General features: G+C 40.5%; 1 protein-coding gene across 1 annotated transcript; it reads left to right on the top strand.

Moving 5' to 3' along the window:
* Nucleotides 1-2,374: 2,374 nt before the first annotated feature.
* On the top strand, nt 2,375-13,593 carry agxt2 (alanine--glyoxylate aminotransferase 2). Its single transcript, XM_012840286.3, has 14 exons — nt 2,375-2,607; nt 4,548-4,636; nt 5,032-5,222; nt 5,462-5,585; nt 5,838-5,932; nt 6,259-6,352; nt 7,124-7,217; nt 7,948-8,048; nt 10,249-10,341; nt 10,523-10,655; nt 11,422-11,510; nt 11,666-11,815; nt 12,402-12,500; nt 12,873-13,593. Exons 1-14 carry the CDS (start codon nt 2,508-2,510, stop codon nt 12,972-12,974), a joined length of 1,554 nt encoding a protein of 517 aa, XP_012695740.1. The 5' UTR covers nt 2,375-2,507; the 3' UTR covers nt 12,975-13,593.
* Nucleotides 13,594-13,819: the final 226 nt, after the last annotated feature.

The following is a 13,819-nucleotide window of genomic DNA, read 5'->3' on the forward strand; positions in this document are numbered from 1 at the left end:
GGCTTTAGGTAGGCCCCATCGCGGACATTTGACCAAGACCGGTGCCTGTTGTGATCAGTATGCTAACAGTCCCAAAATGTAGAGCAGTACAGTTATTATCAAAAGTTCCACACATTGTTTAATTTTTCCCTTGTAACTCCCCATGACTTCACAGAGATAGGGCCGCCCGCCCTCCCAGTATCCACTAGGCTCTTCTTCCCCACTGGACAGTGTTGTTTTCTTCACCAGGTTTGAGACGAAAAATTGCCTAAGGCAAAGAATCCCCTTTGTAGCTGGACTTCTGTCACAGTGGGCCGGCCTTGGAAAACTGTAGAGGAAGACAACTCCTACCCTCTGTCTCTTTCTAAAGAAGGCTTACTCGTTTACAATGTGTTAGATGTATCCAGGTGGCTGTCTCCGCTATCTTGACTGTGGTAGATGTTGACAGTAGCACTTGATATGGTCTGTCCCACTTGGGCGAGTGGCAGTGTTTTCTTTTGAGGCTGTTGATTAGGACCCAATCTCCTGGCCCAACCTTGGTTACAGCCTCACAAGTTCCTGTGAAGCAAAGAGTTCTGAGAGCATTTTGCTAATTCACATTTTTGCCATATATTTTGCAAATGTATATTCAATCTCTTTGTCTGTTTCAGCAAATGCTTTGAGAGTTTAGGCACGCATGCTTAATTTCACTAATTTCACTCTTGGATTCTCAATTTGCTTTTAATAGTTTGGATTTAACTCAATAAAATCAATAATGAATGATTAAACATCTTTCTCATAAAATATAAATAAGAAGTAAAAATATATGCTTACTATCCCCACTTATTGAGGCATGTTTTCACCATGGCTCAATATTGCAGCATATCTTTTAGTATTGTGAGATCTAATTCTTCAATTGTGTACATGTCAGATGGTTGTTGTAGTGCGGCCTGGTTAGTGGCCTTGTCTGCTTTGTGGTTTCCCAATGAAACCAGGTCTTTGCATGTGTGTGCGCAATCAGTGCAACTAGTTCCGCTGCCTGTGCGGAATAGTGTGGAAGTAGTAGCTGTGCGTTCAAGGTTTATTTGCTTGGACCATCAACAAACAATAGTTAAATCAGCTTCTGGAAAAGGCATATCTCGTAGGTCAGCTCTGGCTGCCATAGTTTTTATCTGTCCTCTGCCGTAAGTAAAAGTGTAGCTGGGTTAATTGTCACGCAGTGCTCAATAGTGATATGAGGCTGCGTGAGCAAAACAGTCATGCAAGATAATTGTCTGGCTGGTGACATGTAAGCATGTGGAACTCAGTGTAAGTCGGCTGTGTAGTACAATAGGAGCAGAGGCCTGCACCTCAAAGGCTGCAGCCACTACTGCTTGTAAATATTCAGACATTGCTTGAGCTAGTGGATCTAGCCATGTAGAATAGTATGCCACTGGTCAAATGGCCAACACTGACATTTCGCTTAAACCCTTTAAATTTACACAAGATTTGGGGCATTTCATTTCTTGTATCATTCACCATAACTTGTATCATTCAGATGCACAGAATGACCGAAATTCTTAAGACAAGACACAGGTACAACAACCTATCATAACATAACATAATATAACATAACCATAATAAATATACATATTCACCATAACCAAGTCTTTTTGCTGTATTAAAAACATGTAGATACTTGACGCCATGCATACCAACATGTATTGTCAGTGGAAGGAATTCCTACTACAATGGTACATTGAAATCTGAAAAAACAAAACAAACAGAAAGTAATCAAATTGCATGAACCCAACCCAACTTCACACATCATTATCTTAGCAGATTTAACTTATCTTCGACAATTACACTAAGATGCAGGTTCTACAGGTGGATATTAGTCACAGAGAAACATTTCATCCTGATATCCTCAACTGTGTTGAAGATGTCAGTGTCAGAAAATGCTACAGCACATTTTGGACAGTGCAAAATTAATGTGAGGGTACTTTAATTCAACTTGACCTACTTCTGTTAACGTTTGGTGTTGGGCTCTGAAATGTAGCTTGGTATTCATATCAGGAGTATACATTATAAATCTTTTTGAAAAAAAAAAATGGTTTCACGTGGGGAATATTTCGCATGGTGATTTCGCATGGAATGACCCAAACATCTAGTGTGCTTTGAATCTCAATTGAGTGGAGTCCCTTTTCAAAGTATTTAGACAGAGGCCATGTTGGGTTGTCTCTTTTTCCAATTACATGTTTTTTAGGTTATCCAGTTAAGGGTAGCATTTTTTTGGAATCGAGATTTTGAATTCCTCGAAGATCCGGTAAGATGCGTTATTCCACTAAGTAGGAGGAGTGGAGATAGAACTGCGACTCTAAATGACTTATCACTAGAAAAGAGGGGAACAGAGGTCAGCTCAGTGTCTCTCTAGCTGCCATTGGCTGGATGTGTTCTCCGCCCAATGCAATAACTCCTGAGGACAAAACACAAAGATTTATTAGTGAACTTGTACGTGTGAACAATCCGTAAAAATCACACAGCAGCCGTTTGGATTGGAAAAGGCAGACATGCAGAAAGTTCTCTCTCGTATGCACAGGCCATGTGCGGCCAGGAGATCCGATTATTGGAATGTTATTGATTTCACTGCCAGAATCCACAGGCCTAGCGGTGAGTTATGAAAACATTAGCGTCACTTATTCGACTCATTAATCTGCTGATATAGGGGAATTTTGCTATTTTTCTTTTAATATCGCTTAGATGTTTTTGACTTTGTAGGCTACATATGTTGAACCGACCGTCAGTTGTACTATTTCGAAATTGCATTACATAGGCTAATTAAGAGGAATCCCACGACCTTAGATTTCACTGGCCATGGTCCACTGTACCTACCATCTTTAATTAGCCTATATATATTTAACGTTAATGACTATGCCTACAGCATTATCAAACCAGCATATTAATGCAACCAAAAGGAAGAGGAGCAGAAAGCATAGAAGGCATATGTTTTTTATTTTTTTTTTTACCTAATGCACGAAAGCTTAATCTTTTCACTTATTTTCCCGTATGCGTCTCGATTAACTTGTGTAACAGTGTAGGCTATAGTGGGTTGAATTACTTATTTTAGTCAGCCATTCAGTCACTTTCAGTTAACATTTTCAGTTTAAACAAAGTTAATTATCCTCTATCTAAACTTTGTTAGTGTCATATCGTTCCCCTATCTATCCTAGAGCAGTAAAATAATAGGGTCCATCCAGTAAAGCCCACCTATAAAATATTGGTTGTTAACCCAGGCTTTTCTCAGATACACGTGTGTCTAGTTTGAACTGTGAACAAGTTTATTGACATAGCCTATATGTGTCTATCTCAGGAATCTGTCAATGAAGCTCCTTCAATTCAGTATGTGGCTATATGCTGCGTCAGGTTCCTCCATCTGTCCCACAGCATGGATTTACACCACTCCCTCCAGTTTTTGGGCGATTTGCAAATCAGCAATTTTTCCGCTTTTTTCGCGATGCTGCATATCTTCATTTATCGCATACATTGAGCAGAAAAGTGCAACTTATTTCCGCTTCTTCTGGCCTCCTGACCTATAGCCCAACCTTTAACATTATGTATAGTCTATCTCAACCACTGCCACTGCTTAATGTCCCACTAGTTTGGTGTCAGGTGTGTGATGGATTGAAGACGTAAAGGTACTGCATGTGCACTGTTGCACAAGCGGCAGAGCAAGGAGGAAAGGTGTATTCAAAGGTACTAAGTGGGCAGAGCCAGGCCGAGGTTAATTAGTGAAAAGTTTGGTTAAAGCCGAGCAATCACATTGTCAAGTAATTCCTTTAAACTGAATATGCCAGATTACATTACAATGTAATAAATGGCTATATTGCTGTGGGTTCTGATCAGATTTACAAGGAATAAACCCCAGTCCTTCTTCTATTGTTCAAAACAATCAAATTCATTGAAACATAATTGTAGCTTGTATATTGTTAATCAGTGTAGCCTATGTGATTTTGAGCCTGTAATAAAATAAAGCGTTTTGCTCACTTAGATTCTATGACAATCTAACATTATTTTTTATTAAGATTGATATAGCCCCATCACAGATAGGCCTACATTATGGAGAGTTTATTACGCAGTGTGACCAAAAAGTTCGGAGACTGCATCTAGAAAAAGCAAAAACCATAGCCCGTACTGTAGCTTCAAGGTCATCACCTTGTGCAGTGAAACATTACGCCCAGTGCTCCCGACATGCTTGGAACGCTCCCTGGATGTCCCAGATGAATAATCATATTTTCTGTTCAGTTTTTCTTAAACAATAGTACAGGATTACTCATGATTACGGTTCTGAATATTAACAAGAATTTGTCATTTTGGAATAGAGTTCAAAGGGTCAAACCAAGGCATGGCATTTAGTTTCAACTTAATTTCAATAACATTCTAGATTACAAAAATTACAGAAAAAACGAGAAATCCTTGAATTGGGGGCAGCCTAAGGGGTAGGAGTGGGCTATTACAGGGCTTTTCTCCGAATCAGCTAATGATAATAGCAGGAATATTCCTTCTCAGCTCAACCAAGTGACATAATGCTCTTTAACACTGTCTTGGTGTAGGTGCATTATGTCAGAAGTCTGCAGTGGAACACACAGTCCCTGACCTCCCGGAGATGCCTCAGTGCCACTTCAGACCTGACCCACACCAGGTATGTGCTCACCTTTAAGATAAGCGTTCCTGACCCATACCAGGTAAATGCTCACCTTTAAGATAAGCGTTCCTGACCCATACCAGGTAAATGCTCACCTTTAAGATAAGCGTTCCTGACCCATACCAGGTAAATGCTCACCTTTAAGATAAGCGTTCCTGACCCATACCAGGTAAATGCTCACCTTTAAGATAAGCGTTCCTGACCCATACCAGGTAAATGCGCACCTTTAAGATAAGCGTTCCTGACCCATACCAGGTAAATGCTCACCTTTAAGATAAGCGTTCCTGACCCATACCAGGTAAATGCTCACCTTTAAGATAAGCGTTTGAGGCTGATGCACACAGCATGCTGTCTACAAGTGACTGAGCATCCCTGCCATTGTTCCACCTCAGGGCATGTCTGCCAAGGAGATGCTGCATATCAGGAAACACAACTGCAACCCCATGACCATGAAGGTGACGTCGTACAAAAAGCCAGTATTTATCCATCAGGGCCACATGCAGTGGCTGTGGGATGTGGATGGAAGGCGTTACTTGGACCTCTTTGCCGGAGTGGCCACAGTCAGTGTCGGTCACTGTCACCCGTAAGAGTTGTTTACTGTTGAGATGCATGATTATAACGGCTTTATTGTCTGATTTTACATTGTCCAAGAGACAAGCTAACCTTTATATAATGGTACAGCACTCTGATACCACTCTTGCATCAACATCTTATGAGCTTGGCATACACGCCTCTGCTGCAGGTGATCATTACCTGCGACCTCATTTCAAATGAGTAAAGAAGGAACGTGACTGTTTTCATTCGGTTTTCATGTCTGCACAGGAAGGTGACAGCTGCTGCAGAGAAACAGTTAAGACGCCTGTGGCACACCACCAACATCTACGTTTACCCCACCATCCACGAATATGTAGAGAAACTAGTGGCTCTTCTGCCTGAGCCGCTGAAGGTACAAAGCACCAAGACTAATATTCTGGAGAACTTGTGCTTTTAGATGCTCCTGCATGGGGTATAAACTGTTGAGCCTCTGGAGCATGTGTTTGCTTTTTCAGAGCTGTAGAAAATGTCACGTGTCTTTCCATTTTCCAGTAAATAAAATGGTGTGTGCGGAAATGCTATTCAAAGGCCGCACACATACACTGCTGACTTGATGGTTTAGGTCGGATACATCATTTGTATAATACATTCTGTATGTCTCAAGGTGGTGTACCTGACCAATAGTGGTTCAGAGGCCAATGAGTTGGCCATGCTTATGGCACGACTGCACACTGGCAACTTTGACATTATTAACTTCAGGTATACCCGACTGCTTACCCAAATTCATGCCTACCTTCATTCACTTTCTCAAACAATATATATTGCGATAATTGTTATTTTGGAGTATTATCAGCGTAATGCCATTACCTGTGCCATTCATGTTAGTTTAAATGGCATACTTACATTTACTAGAAGAAAATCATGTGCTGGAAACAAGTTTCCCCTCAAATTCAATATTGACATTGTCAGTATGGTACAGTATGGTGATTGAAATCAGGTAAACGCTATATAGGTAAAAACAATATTGTATATACACCAAGTAAAACTGAATCAACATGATTTTTGCCACCATTTTTTTTTTGCAGAGGTTCATATCATGGTGGTAGCCCCCAGACTATGGGTCTGACCTCAAACGCTGCATACAAGTATCCAGTAGCCTCAGGACTGGGCTGTCATAATGTACGTATCAGACTGGGAGTGGTGTATCTTTGTCAAGCATCCTGTGTCATTAGCTGTTCATGTCCTTTAATCACTTGACCATCAGTGTTAGCAACAAAACACCCTGAAACACCCTGTAATGCGATCTCTGACTGAAGTTAGATTGATCCCATGTTAAAACAGGGTTCACACAGGGGTCTCCCAAGGTTTGCAGGTCCCAAGGTCTCGCATTGCAAACATCTGAATCTCTTCACAAATCTGAACAAATGCAGTGTGTTTTTGTTAAAGCCTCATCAAATGATCCCTGTCATAGATGTGGATATACTTATGGAGGGATTTGTATTGTCTATTAACATAATTTCTCTTTCATAGAAAGGTAAAACTGTTAATTGTTAGACACATGTACACATATACAGATATGTGGTTCCTATATTTAGGGGTTGTTGTGGTTAAAGTCCTATGTGTGTTCTCCTTTAGACTATGTGCCCTGCTGTGGTTAAGGTCCTATGTGTTCTCCTTTAGACTATTTGCCCTGATGTGGTTAAGGTCCTATGTGTTCTCCTTTAGACTATGTGCCCTGCTGTGGTTAAGGTCCTATGTGTTCTCCTTTAGACTATGTGCCCTGATGTGGTTAAGGTCCTATGTGTTCTCCTTTAGACTATGTGCCCTGCTGTGGGTAAGGTCCTATGTGTTCTCCTTTAGACTATGTGCCCTGATGTGGTTAAGGTCCTATGTGTTCTCCTTTAGACTATGTGCCCTGATGTGGTTAAGGTCCTATGTGTTCTCCTTTAGACTATGTGCCCTGATGTGTTCAGAGGCCCATGGGGAGGGAGCCACTGCAGGGACTCTCCTGTCCAGACCTACCGTCAGTGCAGCTGCCCCTCAGGTAGGTAAAAACACACACAACACACAACGACACTCACCCTGGTGCACATGCAAAAACACACACAACACACCAGGACACTCACCCTGGTGCACATGCAAAAACACACACAACACACCAGGACACTCACCCTGGTGCACATGCAAAAACTAACCTTAGTGGAAGAAATTTCAGGTATAGTAATTCTTCATTTATATGTAATATTGTTCATCTTATTGTATGAAATTCATGCATCACATCACCTTTGAGTTTTGGCATAATGGCAGAAATCTGACACTATAGGACACTATACTAAGGGTCTTTCCTGTTTTAAAATGCAGGAACAATCAAAAGCATCGGAGACATGTTCTGGATGTCCTCTCTAAATCTATTTTAAAAAAGCTAACGTTAGCACTTTACCCAATAGAGTACTCTTATATGGCAACACTTTGAAGGGTTACGGATTTACAGAATAAAGCGGCAACATTGGATTGAAGCCGGAATAGATTGTAACCACTTGACTGAAGTGCAAGGTCCAGGTGTTTTATCAGGTCAAACATTTACTGCATTCAATGAAACTGTCAAATATTTTACTTGCAAGTGCACGTGCCCCTGAATTATTATATACCTGCAAAATGGAAAGCAGAAACTCTGTATGACGTTGACTGTTTTTCTTTCCAATGCCTCGACTTATTACCACTATGTAAACTTTCCCTACATTTTGCCTGATATTCCTTTCTCTGTTTTTCTGCAGACCATTGCCAGGCCAATGACATGTATATTAATCAGCTGAAAGAAGTGTTTGCCACTAGTGTTCCAAGTCAAATTGCTGCTTTCTTTGGTGAGCCTATACAGGTATGCTGCCACTTATTAGACACGAAGTTTTGATATATTTAAGGTAGATCATAAGAGGAGGTCTGGTATCATAATAATATACCTTTGATTCGGTCATAGGCCCACCCTGGAGGTGAGCATTGCAGTTATATTATTGTGGCTTTTATATTGTGGATGATAGCACATGCTCTTGTGTTTTTGCTTTCTCTTACTGTAAATAAGTTTTAATAACATATTTTCTTAGAGCAACAGTATAGAGCTTTGGCTAGAGTTAACTACCTAAAAGGCATAGAGAAACCAACAACAGCACAGTTGGCAGGGACAAAAGCTTGCTAGCATGTTAACCGGTGTTTTTGATGATATAGTTGGCATGCAGTGCTGTAAAAGCTTTTCTTACATTTTTGCGGGCTGCTTTGTCCCAGACCACATAACTACAAACCACAAAGCCTAGACGGCTATCTGCCCTTCACATGACCATATAACATCAAAATGTATTTGAAGATGATACTAAAACTAGTTGCCAATAAAAAAGTGGCAAAATACCACAGAGTGTTGCTTTAACCATAATTAGTAGTGCTAGTATAAATGACTCGTTGCAAGGCAGTCAGGTAACAACTGTACATTGCAAAATGTTGCATACAGCATGGAAACAACATTTGTTAAGGTAGATAACCTACGTCATCTTTTTTCTTGCATCAGGGTAAGAAATGCTGAGGGAGTAGGGCAGATTGAGTCAATTTAAGCACACTTACAGTACACAGAAAATGGCACACTTACAGTACACATTAACGTGACATTTTGTAGGAAAGCATTAAGGAAGAAAGTTATTTTAAATGTAATGCTTAGTTAAATGAATGCAAAACATTTTACTTATAGACCCCAAATCTATTCTCCTGACAATCTGGAAAAGCCTTTTTAGTTCTTTTTTCGAACCTGCTGTAAAGGATACAAACACTTGAATGTCTTTTGCCTTTCCAACGTAGCTCTATCTTAAGAAGCCACAGCACTGGTCTTGATGCAAAATTCAGATTTTCTTTTTAGTGTAGCCAATTTAGATCCTTGATCCTTGACCCTTGACAACTCACATATGCACTTGACTTTAGATGGCACTGTGCCATGCCTGGAACTGTTGAGTCATTGGAAAACTTAACTACCTTAAAAGTATGGTCAGCAAAATGATTATAGTCTGACCACAACTTGGAAAACCCAGCTAATCAGATAGTGTGTGTAAGTATTCATAGATTCGTAGATTTGTAAACAAAGCACCACCTTTATGTAATTAATGGCATTCCAAATGGCCTTTCAATTCTAAAGAGTGACAGAAACGCAGAAAAATAACTGGAATGAAGGGGAGTCCAGGATGTCAAGGATGTTTCCTCCTGATCCCAATTGATCCAATCGCATATCCATATACCTTTCTAAGACATGTACATACAGTAGCTTCTATTAGTTCCTTGATATGGTGACAGATCTCCCATATGTTGCCTTCTAACAATATGGGAAGAGACAAGAAATGCTCTTGTGACATAAACTCTTTCATTATTTACATTTGCACATGTATTCAATTATTTAATGGATGATCAATTTTATGTTTATAGGCTAATCTCACCACTATTTTACGACCAGACACATTTAAAACAGAAGCAATATTAATGTTAACTGAAAGGCAAATGTATGATAAACAAATTAATTTAAATCTGGCATTTGTCTAAAATTGAATCTGTATTCAGATGCCACTTCAGGTATCCTTAGTGCGTCAGTGCTCTTACTGGGCTAAAGAAAGCACCATTGAACTGACTGTACAAGTTGCCATAGCAACAACAAAAGACCAGTTGGCTCAATCTACACATCCAAAAAATACAAATCTAACATAAACGGTTATTTGTTCAGTTTAGTTAAATTCAGCTTTACACTGTAGAATTAATATATCTTCCTTCCTTCCTTCCATTATTGCATTTCATTAATGTCTTATATATCTGTATTATGTCATTTAATCATTTTTAATCTCTTGTTTTAATCAGCATGCTTACTCTTATTCAGAAATGACAATATGCTACCTGTATTGCCTCACATCTTTTGTGTTTTTCTGCTTCCATGGACACACACAACCCTGACTTGCACAATGCATTTGTGATTTGTACAGTGCTAATGAACCCAGCATTGATCATATGTTTTGCACAGAGTGCTAATGAACCCAGCATTGATAATATGTTTTGCACAGGGTGTGGGTGGTGCGGTCCAGTACCCTAAGGACTATTTAAAAGAGGCTTACAAGCTTGTGCGTGAACGAGGAGGTGTCTGCATTGCAGATGAGGTATGTTACTTTCTCTATTGTATGTTCATGCATAAACGGATGCATTTACTGGTGTGTAACTTTTACATTTGTTAGTTAGTTCACAGTGTACACATTCTTTCAAGGCTTGGGTAGTACTGTATGTGTCTCCCTCAGAAAGGAGAAAGTTATTTTATTTTGTCTCCCAACCCCTAACCTTCAGGTACAGACTGGGTTTGGACGTACAGGAAGTCACTATTGGGGATTCCAAGGTCACGGTGTTATTCCCGATATGGTTACCATGGCGAAGGGCATAGCAAATGGGTTTCCAATGGGGGCAGTTGTCACAACTCCAGGCAAGTCTTCATCTCAGGGATTATTTACCTTTCATGAAATAATGAAATTAACAACATGTAGTGCTGTGTTTAGTCTTAGGCACTGCTGTCCTTTCATGATATAATGAAATTAACCACATGTAGTGCTGTGGTTAGATTTATTTGGCACTGCTGTGCTAAATTATAATACGTTATAATGAAGGACATTCATGTATAACTAGATACACTTACCAAGCACGTGCGTCAGACATAGACATTTGAATCCCATTCCTCTCATGATTGCAAACCCTTGCACAGGTGTTTGCACTTCAGTCCTCAGGAGCAGCTGGCCGGTGGGTAAATATGGACAGTAATGTGGGGGCAGTGGATGATTCAGTGAGTCCCCAGTGGGGCAGGGAGGAGGAGGGAGAAGGAACTGAGAAATGGAAAAGGGAGGACTGACTAAACAGGATGTCGTATAAGACATGCTGGTACATATCCTTGTGTTAATAAGGGTGCCTGAGTGGGCTGCAAGGAGTTTACTCTTCAGAATCAGAATGTTCCCACTGTGTTCTTGTTACGTCACTGCCACTACACAAGCTTTCTGCAAAACAGACAAAGCAGAGAGGCAGTTTCAGACACTTTCCCTCTCCTTTTAGGGGGCCAAGTTTTTTTTGTCATTTCTATGCTCTCTTAGTTTTCCTATTCCCTATTTCCTATTTCCTATTACTTTTTCTGAGTGAGGCCCATTTCAGCGCTTTGCCTTCAGTGCTTTGCCTCAGAATCACCTTGTCCCTGTTACTTGCAGAGATTGCCAGCTCACTTGGAAAAGGAGTTCACTTCAACACATTTGGTGGCAATCCAGTGGCGTGTGCCATCGGCTCATCAGTGCTTGACGTAAGTTCAGTGTTTATCCATTCCTGACATCAATGACACATCATCTGATTTTTTCCCCTGGAAGTATTCCTCTCTGTTAGTTGTCTTGAAAATAATTAAGAGTCTTTTGAGATTCAGAAGAAAAAATAATCCACCTGTCACTCTCTGTCTCTCAGACCATAAGGGAAGATGGAACCCAGGAGATAAGCGCTAATATTGGCACATATATCCTGAAGGAATTGGCAAAGATGCGTGAGAAGTATGAAATCATTGGTGACGTACGTGGCAAGGGGCTCATGATTGGTGTTGAGATGGTCAAAGACAAGGTAGGTGCAGCTCAACGTGATTCCTGAAGCTACATATACTGTCAGGTCAATACACCCTGACAGACAAAGGGATGAAAGCTTTTCTCAGTTCATGCAACTCTTGGACTCTAAGCAAGTTTTAGCGTCAATGTACTCCATGATTTTCACAAATCCAGTTTTTGCAGTGTGGTAGGTATCTTCATCCTAAATAAAGTATGGAAATGTTGCCAATGAGCCCCCTACAGTAGAAACAGATATCAGTGTGAGTCTATGCCCTGCTGCTGATCAAACATTGCAGGTCACTGCTTATAATACATTATGATATTTACTCCTTGACATCTCTTTGTCAACTGTATGGGTTGTTGGAAGCTGTTTGATGTAGCAGTTGCCATCAGTCATGGTCGAAACAGACCTTTACACTATGTACCGTTAGTCTCTCTGAACCTTCACTCGTAACTTATTACATGCAGCACATGGTGGTGTGAAAGTGTGCCTGACGGAATGCAAGGGAGGCATGTCAGCACCCGTTAAAGATTAACCTTGAGTGGAGTGGAGCTCCCACAAACAGGCCTCAACATGACGGCCATTTGCTCTCTTGATCGCTCAGGCAAGCCGAGACCCTCTCCCTCCTGGAGACGTGGCTGAGATCTTCGAGGACGTCAAAGATATGGGAGTCCTGATTGGGAAGGGAGGCGTGTATGGACAGGTAGGCTGTTTTTTTTTAGCAGAGGAGTAGAGCCACCACTAGGCCATTAGAGTACCTACAAGCTAACGCACAGAAAGATCCACCCCTTCTCATCTCCAACATGTCTTAGAAATATGAACTAAATAAAAATAATAATAATAAAAAAATGAAATATTTGTATCTATGAAATTGAAAGATTAGCTAATGAGTAATCCAACCAGTTTTGTCCCTGGAGGCTAGTTTAAGTACGGAGCTGTCAGCTGTTTTTTTTTTAGCTGACTGACAAATATAAGTTTGAACTATTATTATTGATTATGTATTGCCATACTGTGGTCAAAGGGTGCTCGTGCCATGGACCTGCCCGTCTCTCACAGCATGCCCTTTCTCCTGCAGACCTTCAGGATCAAGCCCCCTATGTGCATCACGAAACAGGACGCAGATTTCTTCCTAGCGGTCTTCAATCAGTCAATGCTCAACTACATGGAGAGGAGATGAGATCCCAGTGACAAAGCCTGCTGTGGACAATGATTTCTCGATCATAAAATGTCCAGGGATGGAATTTCTGTTTAAAAAGCTTTATTTGAAGCACTAGCCCAGCTGTCAGATGCAACTTGTTACAGAACATGCATTAAATTAACATATCTATAGTCTGTATTCACCTGTAATGTCATATTTTGCGGAACAATCAATGTTCAAAGCTTGAATTAGCCCACAATATGCTGTCTTTTCTGCCCTTCAAGACACCCACAGCCACCATGGCTGCCCTGTCCCTCCATGAGAAAATCACAGTAATTACAACAGCTTTCAGCAACAGCTCAATGATAGTTCAAAGGGCACAATTACAGTCAAATTGCAATTATTTTCTGTTAGTTTCTATAGTGGCTGTAGCCTTTGCAGGAATAGCCTGCATATTCTTTGCATTGGCTGTTCTTTCTGTTAGACACTCCTTGAAATAGCTTAGCTTACTTCTACTGATTTGAATTCCCCCTGACAGCATAGAACTCCCCATCATGAGCACCAACACTCTGTTACCTTAATACGTCCTTAATCTGTGGGTGGGTGGGAAACAATTTCTTATAAAGCCATGAATAAATGAATTTTAATCCATATAAAATAACGACTTTTTAAAGATCTTAATGTACTATTTATTTAATGAACTGCCTGAAACAATGTTTTTTACAAAGACATAAATATGAATTACACTATGGGAAAAGGCAAAAAGCAGGTCTCCTCTTGCCCTCATTAAGAATGCCTGGTTGTATGAATATGTAAATTAGACAAGCCTCTTAAAACCACACAATCCTGACAGGTTCTCTCTTCCCTTCCTTCTCTGCACCCAG

Source organism: Clupea harengus, chromosome 12, assembly GCF_900700415.2.
Source record: "Clupea harengus chromosome 12, Ch_v2.0.2, whole genome shotgun sequence".
Taxonomy (NCBI): Eukaryota; Metazoa; Chordata; class Actinopteri; order Clupeiformes; family Clupeidae; genus Clupea; species Clupea harengus.